This window comes from Hevea brasiliensis, chromosome 12, assembly GCF_030052815.1.
Source record: "Hevea brasiliensis isolate MT/VB/25A 57/8 chromosome 12, ASM3005281v1, whole genome shotgun sequence".
Lineage (NCBI taxonomy): Eukaryota > Viridiplantae > Streptophyta > Magnoliopsida > Malpighiales > Euphorbiaceae > Hevea > Hevea brasiliensis.
Window position 1 is genome coordinate 1,806,974 of NC_079504.1, and position 23,876 is coordinate 1,830,849.

At 36.1% G+C, this 23,876-nt stretch overlaps 1 protein-coding gene across 1 annotated transcript; it reads right to left on the reverse strand.

Annotated features, from left to right (window-relative positions):
- Window positions 1–14,166: 14,166 nt before the first annotated feature.
- On the reverse strand, window positions 14,167–20,385 carry LOC110666259 (protein IQ-DOMAIN 32). The gene is made up of 6 exons (XM_021826686.2): window positions 20,106–20,385; window positions 18,522–18,854; window positions 18,208–18,429; window positions 17,166–17,246; window positions 15,405–17,070; window positions 14,167–14,582 (listed from the first exon to the last, which is right to left on the reverse strand). Exons 1-6 carry the CDS (start codon window positions 20,184–20,186, stop codon window positions 14,563–14,565), a joined length of 2,403 nt encoding a protein of 800 aa, XP_021682378.2. The 5' UTR covers window positions 20,187–20,385; the 3' UTR covers window positions 14,167–14,562.
- Window positions 20,386–23,876: the final 3,491 nt, after the last annotated feature.

The window sequence follows — 23,876 nt, forward strand, 5'->3', positions numbered from 1 at the left end:
TCCCTGTACATATCTATTCTGTGCTATGGGGCTGCTGCACGTACAGCACCAGCGCGTGGTGGAGGGAGATGGCTACGGACTAGAGGTCTAAACTCTAGTGTGCCACGTGGCTTATCTTCTTTCATGTTGTTATCACACACGCTCTTTAACTGCGGATGGAGCTTATTTTGACTTGTTTTAAGGGTTCAGATTCTGACTACAATTTTTTTTTTTTCTCTCTTATTTTTGAGTTGAACGATGAAAGGACGGTACGCTGATGGAAAAAGGCAAAGCTTTTTGGTCTGGTCAACACCTGTACAGTCGTGTTTGACACCCACTTTGCCACGTTGATTATTTTATTGTAAACTAAATACAAATTTAAAATTATATTGTTTGTAATAATTAAAGATCAAGCAGGATGTTACATATTGATGTTAATGATTAATGTTGAGAAGCTATTCTTCTCAAAAAGATAGGAGAAAAACAACATGCCTATGGTTATGTTAGTGAATAGTTCAATGACTATGATAAAATAATTTATTTTTTTAATTTTTTTAAAGTGAATAATTTTATGATAATTAAAAATAAAGAAAATCAATTAGATTATCTTTAATTGATTATTAAAAATATTAATTAGTGTTTATTATGTAAAAAGATATTATATTATTGAAAATTTTAGCTCATAAATATATGAATTTTAAATATTTTTTGCTTATATTAAATAGTGAAAAAAAATTTCATCTTAAACTGCGAGAAAGTTAGGATTAAGATCGATTTTAGTTTGATTTTGAATTAAATTTAACGATTATAATTTATGGAGATGAGAGACCTAAATTGGATTATATTGGACTGGTTTCTTATGATCATGATTTTAATTTTTTATTCAAGAGTGATTTCGATTAAAATTTGATTTTAATTTAATTTTAATTAAGATAAATAATGATTTTTTTAAATAAATTATTTAAAAAAAGTCAATTTAATTCATTAAAATTCTATTTTAGATAGATGTTATTGCTAAAGATATGTAAAATTATTAATAAAAGTGTATATTGTAACACCCCAAAATTTTAAATTTTATTATTTTATGAGTATTTTTGGTATTTTAATTTTATTTAAATTTTAAGAAATTATTTGAGATTTTTCGGATTTTAAAAATCGGGTTCGATTTTCCGAAAATATAAACTTTGATGATTTTTAAAAATTAATTTAAAGACCACGTGGCAAAACTAAAAATATATTTGGAGTCTACGAATTTTTCTGAGTTTTCTGAAATTTTTTCAGAATTTTTGGACCTCGTTTTCGGTCCCGAGGCAGAGTAAAAAATTCAAAATTTTGTATTTCGAATCGAACCGGCCGAATCGAACCGGACCGAATGGGACCGATCGAATCGGACCGGCTCCCTCCCCTTTTTCTTCCTCCCGCGCGCGTCTCCTCCTCCTTCTCTCTTTCTCCCGTTTTCTCTCTCCTCCCGCCCCAGCCCGCCGGCCAGCCACCTCCCCCGCCACCCCAGCTCACCGGCGCGCCGTCCCACCTCCTTCCCCCGGCCGGCCGCCGCCCCAAACGGCCGGAAAACGCGCGCGAACTCCCCTCCCTCGCGCGCGCGACGTTTCGACTTCTCGGCCAAAATTCGGCCACCAATCGGACCGGGTCTTATGTCTAAAATCATCTACTCATCGAGAGCTTTCCATAGATACCAAGAACGCCGAAATCCATCGAGCGGTTTGTCTAATTTTTGCCCCGGAAGTTTTAGCCCATTTTAACTTTCGGGCTAGATTTCTCGCAAACCGTGAATCCCACGAGAAAACCGAGAGTACCAGAGTGCTCCACTCGTTGAGAGCTTCGCGGCAACATAAATTTCGAATTTTTCCGACACCGTTTTTCGATGGGTCCCACGGAACTTCGCAGTATTTTTCCGAGCATTAAATGAGCTTAGAAAATTCTGAAAAATTTATGTACTAACCCCCGTGTTGTGGGCTTCGTGTAGGTATCCTCAATTCACGGAAATTCGACAGTTGACCGGGTCTGCAAATTTCGGGTCAAACAGACCCGTTACCGGAAAAGTCTCCGAATTGGACCGAGGTTTTGGCTACCCCCCATTTTCAGACATCCCGAGCGCGTTCCCGAAGTCGGAATCAGCAAAGGTAAACCCAAACCTTGCTTTTTCGTAATTTTTTAGTGCTTAAATAGGATTAAAAATCCATAAAATATTCGTGGTAGCTCAGAAAATTATGATTCTTTTTGCATTAGCCTAGTAATATTGCTAAGGACCGCGGGGCAAAGTTTTAGAATTTTTAGAGCTTGTTTGGGTAGTTTTTGCAAAAATGATTAATTATAAGGACTAAATTGAAATTTTACATATTGTGATGGATGACTGATTTGATGGGCCCAGGAGGGGCTGTGTGATGTGATTGAGTTGTGGATATATGGATTGTGAATATAGAAGTGTGTTTTGAGCCATTTTGCAGGTTGGGTAGGTCCTAGGTATAGGGGAGACTCTGCCGGATTTTCGGCACGACTTAGGACGTATTTGGTCTTTTCTTGATTGTATTGAGTCATTTGTATTAAATAATTATAATGTAATTGTCAGGTGAGCCGGGACAGCCTTCTTCCTCCGCCCAGCCGCCACAGTGACCGTTGTCAAGTCTGTGAGTAAAATATTAATTTTAATTGTAATTTCACTATTATTATATGTTCAAGCATGCCCATGCATCACTTATATGCATATATTTATGTAGTTAAACTCTAGGCACGATTTATGTTGCATTGATAACTGTTAAAGTGCCATGGATGTTGTTGTGGTAATTTGGAGCAGTGTGCGTGCGTTGGCGTGCGTGTGATGTGGTGTGGACTATGGATAGGACGGGTAGTCACGGCTTGAGTTCTTCGCTGGGACCCGATCCTTCGGGGGGTAGTCACGGCTTGAGTTCTTATTTGGGACCCCGATTTGGTTTATTAAGTGAAAGTCCGGCTTGAGTTCTTCGCTGGCACCAGGTTGGATTTAAGAGAGCTGTATAGGGGATCAGCTCCCATATATTATGATTGATACTACAGGGTGTGTGAGTGCTCCAAATTACCTTTTTGATGTTATGATGTGAAAATGTTGTTGATGTTGCATTTCACTCTACAGGGTGCATTAGTTTTAGATAGTTATAGAGATTATGGTTAAAATTGATATTTTACTCTCTGAGTCGAACGCTCACTCTGTTCAATATTTTCCAAAGCTACGGAGGATATTTTTGAGGTTAACCTGCTTCCTTTCCTCGCAGGTTGTTTATCAATGTTTGTGTAATTTTATTAACTCCTAGAATTTTCGCATGTGTTAGAAGTATTTATTTGATTTTGGTCTGTAATATTATTATCATGTTGGACCTGTAAACATATAATGATATGCCTGTTTGATGGATTGGATGAGGGAGCTGAGCTCCCATTTATTTTATGCTGATAAGTATGTGGAGGGTGAGTTGAGCTCCCCAATTGATGATATATTTTGTTTACAGGTCGGGTGAGCCAAAAACTCCCCGTTGAAAGGTCCACTTTATGGCCGGACTCCGTCCGGTTGATTTCTTGATATTGGGCCCAAATGGGCCTTAGAGTTGGGTTAAGTGAATAGTTAGGCTTACTACGGGCCTCGGGGGCTTTAGGCTGGCCCAGGTCCTAGTGCCGGTCCGGCCCATAGGTTGGGTCGTGACAAATGTGGTATCAGAGCTTAGGCTCCAGATTCTTAGGGAATGTTCATCTAAAGTGTTGGGAAGAGTCTACTAGGAGTCACATGCGGAAAAATAGGGTCCACATTCGTCTTGCATTGTCATCTTTGCTTCTAGTTTCTGCTTCATATATTGTGTGTAAATATGAGTCTATAGAGCTGTGTAATGAGTAATTTTGAATTTTGTGGGCTAATGCTGCTGAATTTCAGGAAAATGCGTAGAAGCAGGAGAGCTGCCACTGCACCAGAACCAGATGTGCCTGACGAGGTGTCAGCACAGGATGAGGCGCCTGCCCCGAGGAGGCGGGGTAGGAGGCCTAGAGCTGCTCAAGTAGAAGAGCAGCTGCCACCAGTTCAGGATCAGTCTTTCATGGCACAGGGTCCCATGGACCCCATGGCAGCTACTCTAGCTGGTTTGTAGAGGACCATCGATATAATGGCGCAGTATATGGTCCACCCTCCACAGCAGCAGCAGTCCACCGCACCAAGAAGGGAACCTTACAAACAGATAATCAATTTTAAGAAGTTGGTGCCTGGTACTTATGATGTGTCAGACGATGCATATCGATTTTTGGATTCTATGATGTGCAAGAAGCAGTGCGATTGGTGATAGAAGACTTATAGAGTGTATGCAACATGTCATGGGGCCTATGCCTAGACAATGGATGAATGACTATATATTACCTCGGATGGAGGGTTTGTCGTGGACTCAGTTTATGGAACTGTTCATCAATCGGTTTGTGCCAGAAAGCTTCAGAGATCAGAAGCAGTGGGCCTTTGAGGCCTTAAGACAGAATGGTAGGTCTGTAGATGAATATGCTATAAAATTTCTGGAATTGAGCAGATATGCCCCTACAACAGTAGCTACAGAAACTATGAAGGTGAAAAGATTCATAAAGGGGCTTGATGAAGGTATGCGAACACAGCCATGATGTCGTCGATCTTTTGATGTGGTGGTTGACCGAGCCAGACAGATTGAGATTAGCTATGCTGTGGATGACAGCGGAAGAGCAAAGAAAAACAGAGCAGAGGGTTCTACTGGTGTTCCCCAAATGGGTACTCCAGACAGTGGTGGCCAGAGTAATTACAGAGGAAAAAGTAGGAATAAGAAGAGTGGTTTTAGACACAAACCTCGAGGGTTCAGACCAGGATACGGATCCAGCAGTGATCACAGTTCAGTGCAGCAGCCTGGTGCAGTTCAGGATCTTCCTTAGCACCTTGTGCACAGTGTGGAAGAGGACATTCAGGACCTTGTTTGATGGGTTCAGGAGTATGCTTCAGGTGTGGCCAACCAGGTCACTTTGCTAGGGAATGCCCCGTGTTCAGTGAGCCACAGATGGGGTCACAGGGTTCTGTTGCAAATGTTCCTCGCCAGTTGTATCCGGGTGCTTCCAGCATGGCAGGCAGTCAGTTTAGTGGCCAACAAGGCTGAGGACAAGGAGGACGTGGATTTGGAGGCAGATCAGGAGGTAGAAGTCAGTATCAGGGTTCTGCCACTCAGGGTAGGGGTCAAGCTCGGGTTTTCACCCTGACCCACCAGGATGCTCAAGCTTCAAATGCAGTTGTGGCAGGTATTCTTCTGGTCTGTTCCTATGAGGCTCGTGTTTTGATAGATCCGAGTGCTACACACTCATTTGTCTCACCTGTGTTTGCCATAAGGTTGGGTAGAAACCCTACAACCCTAGAATGCCCTTTGTCGGTAGCTACCCCACTTAGTGACAACATAGATGTAGATATGGTTTTTCCGGGTAGCCCAGTAGTGGTGGATGGAAAGATCCTCCCAGCAGACTTGGTTCCTCTACCAGTGATTGATTTTGATATAATTTTGGGGATGGACTGGTTGGCAACTCATTATGCCACCTTAGACTGCAGGAACAAAAAGATGTATTTCCACATACCCGGTGTGGAAGAGTTTAGCTTTGATGGTGACAGGAGCGTGGCTCCATATAACTTGGTGTCAGCAATTAGTGCTAGAAAAATGTTGAGGCGTGGATGCCAAGTGTATTTGGCATTGGTGAGAGATACATCTGTAGAAGGTGTCAACATGGAAAATGTTCCTATTGTCAAAGAATTCATGGATGTCTTCCCTGAAGAGCTTCCAGGGTTGCCACCAGAAAGGGGAATAGAGTTCTGCATTGATGTTGTTCTGGGTACAAACCCCATATCAATGCCACCTTACAGGATGGCCCTAGCAGAATTGAAAGAGTTAAAGGAGCAACTACAGGAGCTGTTGGACAAAGGTTTCATACGTCCGAGCACTTCACCCTGGGGTGCTCCTGTTTTATTCGTGAGAAAGAAGGATGGGTCATTGAGGTTGTGTATTGACTACAGACAGCTGAACAAGGTGACTGTGAAGAATAAGTATCCACTTCCTCGGATCGACGATCTGTTTGATCAGCTCCAAGGGGCTAGATTCTTTTCCAAGATAGACCTGCGTTCAGGCTACCATCAGTTGAGAATCAGGGATGAGGACGTGTCCAAAATGGCATTCAGGACAAGATATGGTCATTATGAGTTCTTGGTGATGTCTTTTGGACTCACTAATGCACCAGCAGCCTTCATGGACTTGATGAATAGGGTGTTCAAGCCATTTTTGGACCATTTTGTCATCGTATTCATAGATGACATTTTGGTATACTCTCAGACCGAGGAAGAACACGTGTGGCACTTGAGGATGGAGTTGCAGACTTTGAGGGAGCACCAGCTATATGCCAAATTTTCGAAATGTAAATTTTGGCTAGAAAGCATCTCATTCTTGGGACACATGGTTTCAAGAGAAGGTATTCAAGTGGATCCCAAGAAAATTGAAGCTGTAACTGATTGGCTTAGGCCTACAACAGTCACTGAGGTGCGAAGTTTTCTGGGTCTAGCTGGCTACTATAGGCGTTTTGTACAGGATTTTTCCAGGATAGCAGCTCCCCTAACTAAGTTAACCCGGAAAAATGTTCCATTCATTTGGACAGATGACTGTGAGGAGAGTTTCCAAAAGCTTAAGGAGTGTCTAACCACTGCCCCTGTGTTGACACTACCTGTATGGTGAAGTGTGCGAGATATACACCGACCATAAGAGTTTGAAGTACATCTTCCAACAGAGGGATTTAAACTTGAGACAGAGGAGATGGATGGAGCTTCTGAAAGACTATGATTGCACCATCCAGTACCACCCTGGGAAAGCCAATGTAGTAGCAGATGCTTTGAGCAGAAAATCTTCTGGCAGTTTGGCGCACATTTCAGCAGAGAAGAGACCGTTAATTCAGGAGGTACATGAGTTGATGGATCAAGGTTTAATCCTAGATCTTTCAGATGAGGGGGTATTGTTGGCTCATTTTTCAGTGAGGCCAGACTTGAGAGACAGAGTTAGAGTTTCCCAGCACAGAGACCAACAATTGATGAAGATCATAGAAAGAGTACAGCAAGGTGAAGGTGGTGACTTTGGATTTGCCAATGATGGCGCCCTAGTGCAAGGTTCAAGGATATGTGTGCCCGATGTGGACAATCTCAGAAATGAAATCATGCAAGAGGCACACTATACATCGCATGATGTCCACCTGAGTTCCACCAAGATGTACCATGATGTGAAGGATAGCTACTGGTGGAATGGCATGAAGAGAGACATAGCAGACTTTGTGTCCAAGTGCTTGACTTGTCAGAAGGTGAAGTTTGAACACCAGAGACCGTCAGGGAAGCTGCAAGAGCTCCCTATCCCAGAATGGAAGTGGGAAATGATCACTATAGATTTTGTGACTGGGTTGCCTCATACCACGCGAGGATATGATTCGATATGGATAATTGTGGACCGTCTAACCAAATCAGCTCACTTTTTGCCTGTGAAGACTACGTATTCGGTGGCACAGTACGCCCGACTCTACATTCGAGAAATAGTCAAATTGCATGGAGTTCCAGCTTCCATAATATCTGACAGAGGGCCCCAGTTCACTTCTCGATTTTGGAGAAAGTTGCAGGAGGCACTTGACACACAGTTGAACTTCAGTACGGCCTTCCACCCTCAGACAGACGGACAGTCCGAAAGGACAATCCAAACACTGGAAGACATGCTTCGCATGAGTGTTTTGGATTTTGGAGGTCAATGGGATGATCAGCTAGCTTTGGTGGACTTTGCCTACAACAACAGTTACCATTCCAGCATAGGGATGGCACCCTATGAGGCACTATATGGAAGAAAGTGTAGGTCTCCTCTGTGTTGGACGGAAATGGGAGAAGCAAAGGTGCATGATGTAGACCTAGTGCAGTACACTTCAGAGGTAGTTCCTTTAATCAGGGAACGATTGAAAACGACTTTACGTAGGCGTAAGAGTTATGCACCCAGACGGAGGATGTGGAGTTCTGATGGCGACTATGTATTCCTGAAGGTTTCTCCAATGAAGGGAGTCATGAGATTTGGAAAGAAGGGCAAGTTGGCGCCTCGGTATATCGGACCTTTTGAGGTTACTGATAAAGTTGGAGCAGTTGCCTACCGGTTGGAGCTACCACCCAACCTTTCTCACGTTCATCCCGTATTTCACATCTCCATGCTCAGGAAATACATTCCAGATCCTTCTCATATACTACAACCAGATGTAATAGAGCTAAAAGAGAACTTGACATTTGAGGAGCAACCTGTAGCTATAGTGGACTACCAAGTGAGACAGCTAAGATCCAAACAGATCCCTATGGTTAAGGTTTTGTGGAGGAGTCAGTCAGTGGAAGAGTGCACCTGGGAGTCAGAACGGGACATGCGTAGCAAGTACCCTTATCTGTTCAATGTATAATCATGTGCTTTATTCTGCCTTGTGTAAAAAAATTCGAGGATGAATTTTCTGTAAGGGGGGAAGAATGTAACACCCCAAAATTTTAAATTTTATTATTTTATGAGTATTTTTGGTATTTTAATTTTATTTAAATTTTAAGAAATTATTTGAGATTTTTCGGATTTAAAAAATCGGATTCGATTTTCCGAAAATATAAACTTTGATGATTTTTAAAAATTAATTTAAAGACCATGTGGCAAAACTAAAAATATATTTGGAGTCTACGAAATTTTCTGAGTTTTCTGGAATTTTTTCAGAATTTTTGGACCTCGTTTTCGGTCCCGAGGCAGAGTAAAAATTCAAAATTTTGTATTTCGAATCGAACCGGCCGAATCGAACCGGACCGGATCGGACCGATCGAATCGGACCGGCTCCCTCCCCTTTTTCTTCCTCCCGCGCGCGTCTCCTCCTCCTTCTCTCTTTCTCCCGTTTTCTCTCTCCTCCCGCCCCAGCTCGCCACCTCCCCCGCCACCCCAGCTCACCGGCGCGCCGTCCCACCTCCTTCCCCCGGCCGGCCGCCGCCCCAAACGGCCGGAAAACGCGCGCGAACTCCCCTCCCTCGCGCGCGCGACGTTTCGACTTCCCGGCCAAAATCCGGCCGATCCGGCCACCAATCGGACCGGGTCTTGTGTCTAAAATCATCTACTCGTCGAGAGCTTTCCATAGACACCAAGAACGCCGAAATCCATCGAGCGGTTTGTCCAATTTTTGCCCGGGAAGTTTTAGCCCATTTTGACTTTCGGGCTAGATTTCTCGCAAACCGTGAATCCCACGAGAAAACCGAGAGTACCAGAGCGCTCCACTCGTCGAGAGCTTCGCGGCGACCGAGAGTACCAGATAGCTCCACTCGTCGAGAGCTTCGCGGCGACATAAATTTCAAATTTTTCCGACACCGTTTTTTGGTGGGTCCCACGGAACTTCGCAGTGTTTTTCCGAGCATTAAATGAGCTTAGAAAATTCTGAAAAATTTATGTACTAACCCCCGTGTTGTGGGCTTCGTGTAGGTATCCTCAATTCGCGGAAATTCGACAGTTGACCGGGTCTGCAAATTTCGGGCCAGACAGACCCGTTACCGGAAAAGTCTCCGAATTGGACCGAGGTTTTGGCTACCCCCCATTGTCAAACATCCCGAGCGCGTTCCCGAAGTCGGAATCGACAAAGGTAAACCCGAACCTTGCTTTTTCGTAATTTTCTAGTGCTTAAATAGGATTAAAAATTCATAAAATATTCGTGGTAGCTTAGAAAATTATGATTCTTTTTGCAATAGCCTAGTAATATTGCTAAGGACCGCGGGGCAAAGTTTTAGAATTTTTAGAGCTTGTTTGGGTAGTTTTTGCAAAAATGATTAATTATAAGGACTAAATTGAAATTTTACATATTGTGATGGATGACTGATTTGATGGGTCCAAGAGGGGCTGTGTGATGTGATTGAGTTGTGAATATATGGATTGTGAATATAGAAGTGTGTTTTGAGCCATTTTGCAGGTTGGGTAGGTCCTAGGTATAGGGGAGACTCTGCAGGATTTTCGACACGACTTAGGACGTATTTGGTCTTTTCTTGATTGTATTGAGTCATTTGTATTAAATAATTGTAATGTAATTGTCAGGTGAGCCGGGACAGCCTTCTTCCTCCGCCCAGCCGCCACAGTGACCTTTGTCAAGTCTGTGAGTAAAATATTAATTTTAATTATAATTTCACTAATATTATATGTTCAGGCATGCCCATGCATCACTTATATGTATATATTTATGTAGTTAAACTCTAGGCACGATTTATGTTGCATTGATAACTGTTAAAGTGCCATGGATGTTGTTGTGGTAATTTGGAGCAGTGTGCGTGCGTTAGCGTGCGTGTGATGTGGTGTGGACTATGGATAGGACGGGTAGTCACGGCTTGAGTTCTTCGCTGGGACCCGATCCTTCGGGGGGTAGTCACGGCTTGAGTTCTTCGCTGGGACCCCCGATTTGGTTTATTAAGCGAAAGTCCGGCTTGAGTTCTTGGCACTGAGTTGGATTTAAGAGAGTGTATAGGATCGGCTCCCATATATTATGATTGATACTACAGGGTGTGTGAGTGCTCCAAATTACCTTTTTGATGTTATGATGTGAAAATGTTGTTGATGTTGCATTTCACTCTACAGGGTGCATTAGTTTTAGATAGTTATAGAGATTATGGTTAAAATTGACATTTTACTCTCTGAGTCGAATGCTCACTCCTGTTCAATATTTTTCCAGGCCACAGGATGATATTTTTGAGGTTAACCTGCTTCCTTTCCTCGCAGGTTGTTTATCAATGTTTGTGTAATTTTATTAACTCCTAGAATTTTCGCATGTGTTAGAAGTATTTATTTGATTTTGGTCTATAATATTATTATCATGTTGGACCTGTAAACATATAATGATATGCCTGTTTGATGGATTGGATGAGGGAGCTGAGCTCCCATTTATTTTTATGCTGATGAGTATGTGGAGGGTGAGCTGAGCTCCCCAATTGATGATATATTTTGTTTATAGGTCGGGTGAGCCAAAAACTCCCCGTTGAAAGGTCTACTTTATGGCCGGACTCCGTCCGGTTGATTTCTTGATATTGGGCCCAAATGGGCCTTAGAGTTGGGTTAAGTGAATAGTTAGGCTTACTACGGGCCTCGGGGGCTTTAGGCTGGCCCAGGTCCTAGTGCCGGTCCAGCCCATAGGTTGGGTCGTGACATATATTATATAATTAGTAATTATATTATATTATTTATTTATTATTTTATCATTATTTGTCAATATTAAAATATGAGATTTGATATTCCTATGAGTAATAATAGTTACTTATATAAAAATTATTTTTACATAATTAAATAGTATAATATATTTTTATATTAAAGAAGTAAAGTGCTCTGATAAATTTAAAATTACCGAGAAACTTATCTATAAAATTTATGATTTCAAGGCTACTTTTTTTTTTCGAATTTATGAATAAAAATATGTAAAATAAAATTGATAAAAAAATACATAAAATAAAGAGGGTTAGTTTTGTCAAATAATTACATAAATATATAATAATTTTGAAATAATTTTAATTTTAAAATTAATATAAATTATTGCAGTGCTATTGCTGTTAATATATATATATATATATATATATATATATTATTTATTTTAATATTAAAATAAATGTACAATTATTAATTCATTATATTATATTATTTATTTTATTATTAAAATAAATATATATTTATTAATTCATTATATCATATAATTTATTTTATTATTAAAATAAATATATTATTATTGTTTTATTATGTTTAAATAATTTATTTTATTAATTTATAAATAAAAATTAAATGGTTTTTTAAAATATAATTATAAAATAATGTGGTAATTATATTTTTTCTTGAAACAATACATTAATTATATTAGAAAAAAAAAACTTATAATAGTAAATTTTACACGTAAAAAATTTGTATTTTCATAATAAATAAATATTTTGTGTTTTATATCACTAATAAAAATAAAAAATTTAAAATATGACGTTATAAATAATGATATTATAAAATAAAATAGAAAGAAAAAAATCATTGCTACTATTAAAAATGTAATAATTGGTTGAATTATGATTAGGATTTAGGGTATTCTTGTCAAATATTAACAAAACTACACAACAATTTATGAACAGTTCCTATTATAGATCTGATAGAAAATACAGTTGATAGGTACTCTATCAGCTATCAGTTACCTGTTTAATAGGTTTACTAAATATATTAGTTCAGCTTTTTTGATATCCAACACCTGAATTAAACACTCTTTAAATATTTATCAAACACTCAGTATCGATTTTTTAGATGTTCATCAATTATCAGTATCAAACAGTTGAATCAAATACTTCATAAATTGAACTGCCTGTTTAATTCAAGATTTAATGAGAGAATTAGAAAATTGCTTGTGCTAATACACGTGACCATTAATAATTTTAATTTATAATATACATATATATATTTTTTAATATATAAAATAATATAATATTTTAAATTTTTTTGTTAATTATCTCAAATTTCATTTTTATTATTTTTTATCTCTTTAATTTTTTAATAAAAATTTCATTATAAAAATAATTAAAATCTACATATAATATAAACGTGTAATTTATATATGTTGATATATTATAATTTACCTTGTAATGATAATTTTTTATTATAATATTAATAGGGTAATTATAACTTACATATAATAAAAAATATCATGTAATAATATAATAAAAGAGAATACCATATATTAGTCATATGATAATACTAAAAAAAAAAATGTTACATATCAAGCTTTTGAAAATGCCTTTCTATTATATATATATATATATATATATATATATATATAGACTCAATGTGATTTCGATTTGGATCTGGCCTGTGAACTATTTATTAATTTCAAGCTTAAGTTTGGTCAGTTAATTCTAAACCCAACCCAAACTATGACTGGCCTATAAATAATTACTTTATATGGGTTTAATAAATTTTTTTATGTGTATGGACATGAATCATTTAGTTTATAATAATATTTAAAATAAATAATTATATGGATATTCTCTAAAATATCTATTGACAAGAGGTATTTAAGGAGTGTGCTAGGGCTGTTAAGACTTTTAGTCTCTTAATTGATTTTCAATAATGGATCCCATTTTTATATTTTTTTATTATTTTAATTTTTAATTTTATTCATAGTCTATAAAAAAAGTTTCTATGTGATTTTGAGTATTTTTAAGCATATCTTGAAATAAATTTTTTGACAAAAAAAAAAAACTTTAAGATTATGAATAGTTAGCAAAGAGGATAAATAACCTACACCCCGTGGGAAAAAAGTTATATTAAATTATAATTTCGGTCTTAATTTTTATCAAATTTATAAATTAGTCATTATATTTTTAAAATTTATTTATTTAATTATTAATATTTTAATAAATATATAAAGTAGTTTCATCCATCTAATTTATCTTTAATTATATAAAAAGTAGTCAAAATGTTTTTTAACTTTTTTTTAATATCAAACAAATTAATGTTTTAAGGTTTTATTTTATTAATAAAATAGTTTTTATATTTTTTAATATTTATTATTTTAATTATAATATAATCATTTTATTTTATTAATATTTTAGGTATATTACATATTTAAATTAAAAAATTTATAAAAAAATATTCCAGAAATTTTTATAAACATATACATAAGCAGAGATTAATATATAGATTTATTAAAATGACAACAATTAAATAGAAAGATTTTAAAAATACAAAAATGAATATATAAGTTTTACTGTATCACGTGGTGAGTAATTTTTTTTTAATTTTCCCTTTTAAAAAAATATTGTGAATTTAATTAAAAATAAGAATTATATATTGTGATACTTTATTTTACTTTTTTTTTTCAGTTTAATAAAAAAAAATAAGAATTCTACAAATTTTTAAAAAATTAAAATTATAATTAAACATAAGAATATTTAATTCTTAATTCCAAGAAAGCAATTCCAATTCCAAATTGGAGATTATGATTTTCTATCATGTTCATGCAATCTCAACCATTTAACTCAAGATGAAAGATATACTTGAAATGTTGAATTTGGATATCCAAAGATCCCCTCATTTAATTTATGGTAAAAGTGGACTTTAAAAAATGAAAGAGTTGTGGACTAGAAGCAACCAAAAGGAAATAAAAAGAATTTATTAGAGAAGGCAAAACCAGAGGCAGCATTTTGAAGCTCTCCATACTCGGTTCCATATACATAAACCAAAACATGTTTTAACAAGCCTCAATAATATCACCCAGAATAATATGCAACAAACACACAACCGCATCTCCAACATAATTAAAAAAAAAAGTTTGCAAATAATGTCAACTTCTTTGGATGCTATAATATACAAGAAATCCTTATACACTTCTATATATCTCCTTTCCCCACGAAACTTCTCATCTCCAGCATGCCACTAAAATGCCATCCATGTGAAAAGAAAAACCTGTCAAGGTAGATCAACAATCAACTCCTGAGTTTTTCCTTGACGGTTTAATTACCATTTTTGTGCCCATCATCAACCTTGAATTCTCTCACCTCTGCCATTTTTTTTCTGGAATAAGGAAAATTCAAGAACGTCAGTATCTGTTTCTTCCCAAGGCTAAAAAACTGATTCCTAGAGTTAGTTAAACCCATACTCATTCACGGATTACCAAATGCTTTTAATCGCTTTGTTTGGGTGGCCATCAGAGCAAATGCCATGATGCTCATCTCCATGGATTTGACTGAAAAGTGGTGGGGTTTACACCTGTTATTTGTGAGAGACCCAGCCACGGTCTGGTTCCGGTTCCAGTTCCAGGGCCAGGGGACTGGAACCAACACCGAAAGGTCCCCTGATTCCTGTTCAGTTTTGATTCAGGTTTGGTATGATTTTAATCAAATGTAATGGTCATTTTTTCCTCTTTTTAAAAGGGAAAAATTCAGTTTTGGTCCGAAACCAGAGTGGCCGATTCTGGCCCAGTTCAAGTCCACTTTCAGTCAATCCAGATTTGACCGGTTTTGGTTTTGGGTTGGACCAGTCCATACTGGACAGCCGCCATCTATGTTGCACATTAAAATGAACCACCCCAACAACATTAAATACTACTCTAATTATTTTTTTTTTAACAATAAGAAACAAGAGCAGTAACAGCAATAAAGATATCCTAATAACAGGAGTACAATTGGAAAAATCCATCCATCCATCCATCTAAATAAATGTGTGCAAGCTTCTACATTCCAAAATCCAGTAATTTCATCAAATGAATAATGGAAGATCTTAGAAACTTAATGATACCTAAGGGCGGGCACATATTGACAAATGAAAACGGAAAATTTTATGCAAATGATGGCTGATGCTAATAATCAAATGAGCAAAAGAAAGTTTAGAGAATACCGTGAATTACATGGCTGCCATTTCCCTTTGCACCAGGCTGTGCTTGAGACATTGATCGCTGGATGCGTGGAGAACCCTGCCTTCCATTTGCACCAGGTAAAGAATGTCTCTTCTTGATGTAATCTCTGTCCTGCACATCTGGACTTGATCTTGGTGAGTTATTTGCCTGGATCTTGGCTCTAGCTGATTCAGTGGCTTGCATGAAATGAGGGAGAGAACTACTACTACTACTACCATCATCTCTAGGTTCTTGATCAGTGGGATCGGGTCTTGCTGAACCAAAAGAATTGCGCCTCTTCCCATTCCTCTGGTCTTTAGGCATTTGTTCCACGCTACTTCTTGCACCAGAATCATGATTTGGGTTTGTTGGAGATTGCTTACTTTCTGAAATGGACTTGCGTTTTTGGTTTGAAGCACTCTTGTCTGCCTTGTTCCTTTTATCTTTTGAGGAAACCTGACTAGAAGGTGTTCCTTGGGATTCTGGAACAGCTATATGGCTTCTCGGAGAAGCTTCTGGGCTTGACCTATATGTTGGACCACCTGCCTCAGAATCCAGTTCTCTTTGAACATCAGAAGCACTTCTCTCTGGCTTCATCTCAATATGCCGGGAATCTGTAGCTACAATTGAATCCGCAGCTTCACCTATGACACTATCAAGTTGCTCAGGTTGAATCATTATACGGTCGGACAAATTTGACACCAGATCAGTAGATGCATTCTTGACTTCGACAACTACATCTTCTGTGCTCTTAGGATTTTCTTTCTCTGTAGATTTGGCTTCATGATCACATTCTGCTGCTCCAACTTCAAATACATCAGGTGAATCAAGAGTGGAAGTAACAGAAAGTTCAGTACCACATTCAGAGCCACCATATTGAGCCCTCGAATTATTAGGGACTGAGTTTTCTACCATGTTGAGAGCTTTTGTCCTCATTACAGTGTCTGTCCCACATGAAATTGTGTCCATATTTGATTCAACTCCACCATCTTGATATGATGAACTGAGTGATCTATTTGAATTAGCTGTTGAACTTGGTTCCTCAAACTTGGACTGAGCAGCAATAAATGCAGGTTTGCTAACTTTTCTTGATCCAAATACAAACTTCTTTCCTTCAGTCTCTGGCTGTTCAGAGGCATACCTTTTCATAGATCGTTTGGGTTGATCAGTTTGTTCACCTTCTATTTCTGCCTTACAAGAAATTTCCATTTGACAATTTACATCAGATTCCATTGTTTGATTTGGGAGAGAATTTGTGTCTATTGATGGCTCTTTTGCATCAGATGCACTAATATTCTTGGGCTGAGGCTGCTCTGAATTATCTCCTACTAAAGAAGAGGTTAGATGGTGTTCCTGAAACTTAAAGTCATCTGCATCATAAGTTACCAAATTATCTTCAGTTTCAGAAGGCAGAATAGTTTCCTGTATATTGGACTTTGAATCTTTCGACTCACAAAAACCTTCAGATGGAACTGCAGCTTCCACTTCAGTAACCACATCCCCACTTTTCTCTATTTCCAATTGCTGCTCAGTTGTTAACTCTGGTTTTGGAGTTGGTTCTGTTGATGAAACGGACATCCACCTCTCCAACCAGTTCCAAGCAGAATTTGGTTTTGAAGAATCACACTTGATGTGGATAGGCCTCGTCTTTGGTGTTGATTCCATTAGCTTTAGTTGAAAAGAAAACATCACATGTTTGGGATGAATAAGTGAGGTAGCTGTGTACATTAGAACACAAACCAAAAGACATCCATTCACCATACCTGGCGAGCAAACCTATTGCTAAGCAGCTTCTCAATGGAAGTGTAAGCTATATCTGGCTTGGTTATTGAATTTCCTTTCCCCTAAAACACAAACAAATAATTGGTCAAGACCTTCTATGAATTGAAGACAGTACATAGCAGTCCACAAAGAGTACACCTTTTTCTTTTTTTAATCAAATATCCAGAAGAATTCTTCAGCAATTAAAACTAAAAATCCACAAGGTAGGGGGGAAAAGAGAGAGTTTATGCTCTAAATCTAGCTGTTCTAGCAGTCGATGAATGAGAATAGTCCCCCAAGGCACTAAATTGACTCATAATCTCAATTCTCAAGTCCTAACTTATATTAGCATTTAGCTACTGTTTCATCCCTGCATTTGAAAGGTTCATACATTTCATTTCAGTTACAAATAAGACTCGTGCATTAGACCAGTGCTACCCTAGAAAAGAAATGGCAATGGTATGCCTAGGTTTTAATTTTGTGGATTTCCCATAAGCTTGTCAGACGGATTTTTTTTTTCTGCACATAATGTTGTTCAGAAGGTGAACAAACCATATGATCTAGATCAAAGGCCATTACTTTTCACATGGTATCAAGACAGTTAAATGACACAAATAGTAATAGCAACTCACTCCATAAATTTCCTTCTTTTGCATTGGTTATATGCTGCAGCACATACACAAGCTTATTGAATTCCATATATTAGATTATAATTATTTTGTACATAATGGAGCATAAAGCTAGTGGTCACACCTTGAGATTCACAATAAATTCCTGGAGTACTTCGCTTCATGATTCAACTCAAGCTTTTGTGGCTTAAGAGAAAGCAATTCTTTTCACACATACACATTTAGGGACATTAAAGATAGTTCTTAAGTAGCATGCTTATATATTTTGAACAAGGAGGACAGCAAGATATTCCCAAGAAGCAAGAACGCAGCCCATCATTGAACCAGTACGAGTTAGAATATTCAAGCAGAAACAAGAATTATGTAGCCAGCACCAATTTGTCAGGACATACTTATTTAGGTTGAGTGTTATTACCGAGGTCTTTAAAATAGCCTTCTCATGCTTCCCATCTATCTTCTCTTCCGTATATGACCCTTCTTGCATCAAACGAGCACAGCGAGTACGAACAAGTGCTTGCATTTTGACAATGGCTTGTATGCATCGTAGGGTTCCAACAGCATGCCGCCGGACTAAGTGCCCCCGAACAACAGCTTGCAACTTAACTAAGTTCTTCAGTTTGATAAGTTCTCTTTGGGCCTGAAAATTAATTTTGATAAAAGCATATTTAAATTGCTAGTCACCAATAAGCTATAGAAAAATTTCAGAAAATGGGAAAAAAAAAAAAATACCAGACAGCCTCGGACAGCAGCCTGTATGACAATAACAACAGACTCTTCAAGTTGGGCATCAACTTCACTTTCATCCATGGCAACAACAAAAGTCTCAGATACTTTTGAGTCTGCAAAAGTTGACAAGTGTGGCTTCTCATCAGTGCATTGTATCACAGAGATTTTATCTGGAACAGTGGAAGTATCAGGCGATTGGAAGTTAAGACTGGCAGATTCTGTGCTCTCCTTATTTGCAGAATAAGAGGCTTCAGTGATGATAGTGTTGCTTAGAACTCGATGACGGACAGATCTCTTCCGGAAACTCCATCCGCAGCCCTCAGTTGAATTCTTGTTCTGAAACAAAATTCAACTAATGTCATCCAATTGACAAAGGAAAAGCAAAACTTTACTTGCTTCCATTCCAAACTCAGTTGTAATACTCACTCCTGCCCTATGCTAGATGCCCAGATAAAATAAAACCTCCTTTCACCCCAATTGTTTAAGATTAGTTCTTGAGGGGTTGCCCAAACCTTGCATTGAAGCTAACAAGGTTCACATTGAAAAGCACACTTCCTAAAAGGACATTCTTATTTTTTCTATGGTCAGGCATTCTCAATAAGAACATTGAAAAGCAGACTTCCCATAAAGCTTTTATGTGGCACAAAACAAAACACTTAATCTGATTAAATAAATGAAAAAAAAAATGTTTTAGCGTATTCTGATTTCTGAATGATAGTTCATTCTAGCAATAGCTGCAGTTGTCAAGCAGTGGCACCATTAGCCTACGTGATTTACGCTGGACAAAGTTTGGCATGTTAAGCAAGAGGTGATTGCTATATGTGGATCAATGGAAATATAGATTTGCAAATTGCAACACTCCCGAGGCAGAAACTTATCACCAGCAGCCCCCTGATCTATCCTCGTTTAGTTGTCTAAATGATCTATATTCTCACATAACCAATTGAAATTTTAAACTACGATCTACAGAATTCCCTTAAAATTCATAGTCTCAGACTCTCAGAGCAGAATGCTTGTGCAATAACGTTAGTCATCCATAGATCTTGGGCATATGCTACTTCAAACTTGCATCAGCTAAAATGGTAACCTGATCCCGCATTGTGCATGGTAATCTAAAGAACACTCTAAATTACATCCATTTACGCATTAATCAGATCTTCAGGTGTCAAATCACGCATGAAATTGATTATCTAGAAAACGCATATCATGGCAGCCACATTGACAAATCATCAAATTCAAACTTGTCCCATAATCAAGACCAAAGGCACATCAACAATGTCACTCCTAAGAGAAACTATACAAAGTCATAAATTAAAATCATATAGTTACGTTAAATTCGATAGATCTCAAAGCTGTAGTTACTTTCCATTTCCAGCATTTCTTAGTCCCCAAACGAAGCATTACTAACAAAAACAGTAACTGATAACAAATTCAAATCCATGAATTTAACAAAAACCGGCTCAAACACAGCATTCGAGGTCGCAAAATCGTCAAATGTGAATCCGAATAGAGCAATGAAACCTCAATCAAACATCTACAGAAAATAAGAAATTCAAAGAAATCGAGCATTGTTGACCAATCAGATACCTCAGGAGCTTGGAGATCATCTTTATCAGCTGAACCGCCACCGCATGTGATTATTTTGAAACAAGAAGTGGATCTTCCCATTCTTTTTCTTCCTCCTAATCTGTTTCTCTCACTCCAGACTTCACTCTCCCTCTCTATCTCTCTCTCCTTCTTCTGTTCCAGACAACGCACCTATGTTGTAGCGTCGTTGGAAATTGTAACTAAGGGCGCACACACGGACCTCAATACTTTCCTTAAATCTAGTTTAAGTCTGATGTTGATGTCCGCCATCCATCAGGTCCGTCGTTTTGCTCTTTGTACCCCACTGCCCCTTGCGAAAGGCTGCTACGTACATCCTCGCGTCGCACTTCCTTCTCTATCCTTTTCCTTTATCAAATTCCATAAATATAAAGTTTAATTAGCATTGCTTTTAAAATTACTGTATTTTTTAAATATTAAATATTAAGAAATTTTAATTTTAAAAATTAAAAAAATTAAATAACTTTTCAATCATATTCAGAATGATAATTAAAAAAAGTAATATTATTACTATTACATACTTAATATTTAAGATATACATAATTAACAGCGATAAAATTAATTAAATATCGGAGAAAAAAAATTATATAATACAACTAAACAATACAATTATGTTTCACCACGTTAATCTGAGGTTAGCTGAAAGGTATTAATTTGTAGTTGCCGTTTCATTCCTTATTCTGTTCAATATAATTATCAAACAATTTTGTTATAACTATTAAATAATTTTTAAATTATAATTGTTAAATATTCTTTTAGATAATTTTAATAATTATAATAATTTATATAATTAATAATTTTTAGACAATTAATTAAATACATTTGCATTAATAATTTTTCGCTAGCTAACTTGTCAGGTTGAATTATCCGACACTTGTTTTTGTCTGATTTGTGATACAGTACATAAGTCTTTGACTTTGTATTATCAATCTAGCTGTCAGCGTTTTATATATCATAATTCAACATGCAAATCGAAATTCAAAATCAAATACTAGCCGCTAAAAAAATCTCAATTTTTATCTATTTTTATCATTTTACTTTTTTTTTAAATAATTACACTCCAACTTTTTAAAAAATAAATTAATTATACCTTACAATTAATGACAGAGTTTAATTTATTTATTTTCGAAAAGTCATAGTACAATTATTAAAAGAAGATAAAATATTTTTATAAAAAAATTAGCGTCTAATTATTAAAAAAAGAAATTGTAAAAAATTAATTGAAATGTAAAACACTAATTAAAAAAAAGTAATTTAAAATTTCTCATCATATAATTTATACAAGCTGGCATTAGAATTAATTGAAATTTGAATTTTGTTTGAAATTTTTATTTAATATCAAATATGATAATAATAATTAAATATTATAAATACTATAAAATATCTAAATAAAATACTTATTAATTAATGTAAATAATAAAAAGTATTAATTTCTTATTATAATAAAGAACGTGGCATTTATTAAAGGTAAATAAATAATATGAGAATAATTTAGTTAAAAAATTAATTTTATTTTTTCTGATATTTATTATTTTTTATCCATCCCATTCTAATATTGCGTGGGACAAGAATGGAAAACTTTCTTTTTATATTAAATTTTAGTAATTCATTATGCATAATAATATATTATTTTTTAATTAAAAAATAATTTATTTATATGTATTAATAAATTTAAATATTATAATTAACAAAAACTATAAATATATTATTAAAATTAGTTTTAAAATTTATATTTATAATTTATAATTATTTTAATAAATAAATTTATATTATATAATAATAAATTAAAATAAAAAATTCCCCACAGAAAAAAATCACCCATCAATTTAAAAAGCGATCGTACTCTGAGCGACCGGTTGCTATTCCTAAACGTCATTTTTCTTATGTAGTGTTTGGCTAATCCCTCTTGTTAATACCCGTAAGTGTTAGCGTTTAATAAAATAAAAAAAAAAAAAACTCCAGCAGCGAAGATTTAAAACGGCGTCTAAGCAAAACATATGTATCGTTTGAGCATATTCTTATCTAGAAGACGGGAATAATTCAGTGTGTTAGGACCTATGTAGTTAAAAACTTGTAGCCATCGAATTAGATGCAAAATGATTATCCTATTCCGCTTGATAAACAAATTTTTAGCCAAATTAAAGAAACAAAACCGGTGACCAAACTCATTGACATCTGTTTTGTCTGATATTCCAGGTGGATGAGTAGATAGATGATGACACGTGTAGAAACGTGGGAAGCCCCTACGACACACTGTTAATTGGATGAATGATCTGCAAGTTGGATGCCCTGAATTTGTCACCGTGGGACCCGCACGAAAATGATGCTTCTTTATCTACTTAAAAATGGATGAGGCGACCCTAATAAAGGATTAATCAATAATCACCTGTTCATTACTTCCACTCATCATAATCAACACAGGGATTAGGGATTAGTGTTGTTCCATCATCTGCAAAATTAGACATCAGAAAAGCGAAGCTGTCAAAAGCAGCTACCAACTTAATGGACATTATTTTAGAAGCAGAACGACATTTTCAAATAGAAAGAAAAAGGGTTGGGTAGGATAATCTGCTTCTCAAGGAGATTTAAAAGCAAGAGAGATGGCTTTATACTCACTGGTGAAATAATTATTTCAGCAATCATACTGGCAATTTAGGTACAACGGCACATGACTACTCACCACTCACCACTTTTCTTTAGAGGTGGGCTGGTGGAGCCCCCCACATCACATGGACTATGAAACTCATCATCATTATATAGCCAGATAAAACGTTCCTTTCACTAATCCAATTTCATTGCCAATATCAGGTTGATTTAATTTAAAACTAATTTAAATTAATAAAACAAAATAAATAAACAAAGCATGGCATTAAATTAATAATTCAGTAATTTACTATTTATTTTCTAATATAAGTGACGTGATGTCTATCGATTATCTAAATATTCATATCTAAACGTGAATAAAAAATTTATATTAAATATAAAACTTGGACAAGTTGTTTCCCTTTAAAATGGAGTTAGATTTTATTTTGTTTTGTTGGAGATGTGATAAATTTCATATTTTTTAAAAAATTTCAAATATATATTCATAAAATGGATCTATATCTGATATCAAGTGCATGTGCTGAGGGAATCATAGAAGCTGGAAGTGGGCTAAGACCGTGGAGCTGAGTTTGACCCAAAGGCATGTCTGTTCTGGGCCTACAACTATAAGAGAAGATGTATCTTGTGATATCGACACCAAAAATGTACGAAGAATGGGTCCAATACTCCAATATGGTTTGCAACGGCATGGCATCGGGTCGTGAGGTCACTAGCATCGAGAGCTTTACTCACGCCTCTCTATGCTCCACTATGGATGCAGCGATGACTGATTTATGGTCCCTGCCCCTCCCTCTCTCTCTCTCTCTCTCTCTCTCTCTCATTTAAGGAAAAATTATTAATTAAATTAATTATTTAATTTTTATATTTTAAAAAATATATTATTTATTTTTTATATTTTATATTTATTAAATTATTTAGTCTATTTATTAAATTTTTCATTAGTCAATACTTATCAAACTACAATTTAATCTCTTTATTTTTATAAAATTAATTAATTAATCTCTATATTTAAAAAATATTATTATTCAGTCTCTTAATTTTAGTAAAACTAATTTATTAGCCTATATATTTTAATAACACAATATTTTGAAAACCTCATTCACAGATGAAAATTGAAAAATTTTTCATGTGGAGACTAAATACAAATTT

Bases quoted from the DNA above. Each gene is read 5' to 3' on its own strand.
- LOC110666259 (XM_021826686.2), bottom strand. From the start codon at position 20,186: ATGGGAAGATCCACTTCTTGTTTCAAAATAATCACATGCGGTGGCGGT. The intron at 18,855-20,105 runs GTATCTGATTGG...ATTTTGTTTCAG, and splicing joins ATGATCTCCAAGCTCCTGAG to AACAAGAATTCAACTGAGGG. The intron at 17,247-18,207 runs GTAATAACACTC...TTTGTGTTTTAG, and splicing joins AGGCTATTTTAAAGACCTCG to GGGAAAGGAAATTCAATAAC.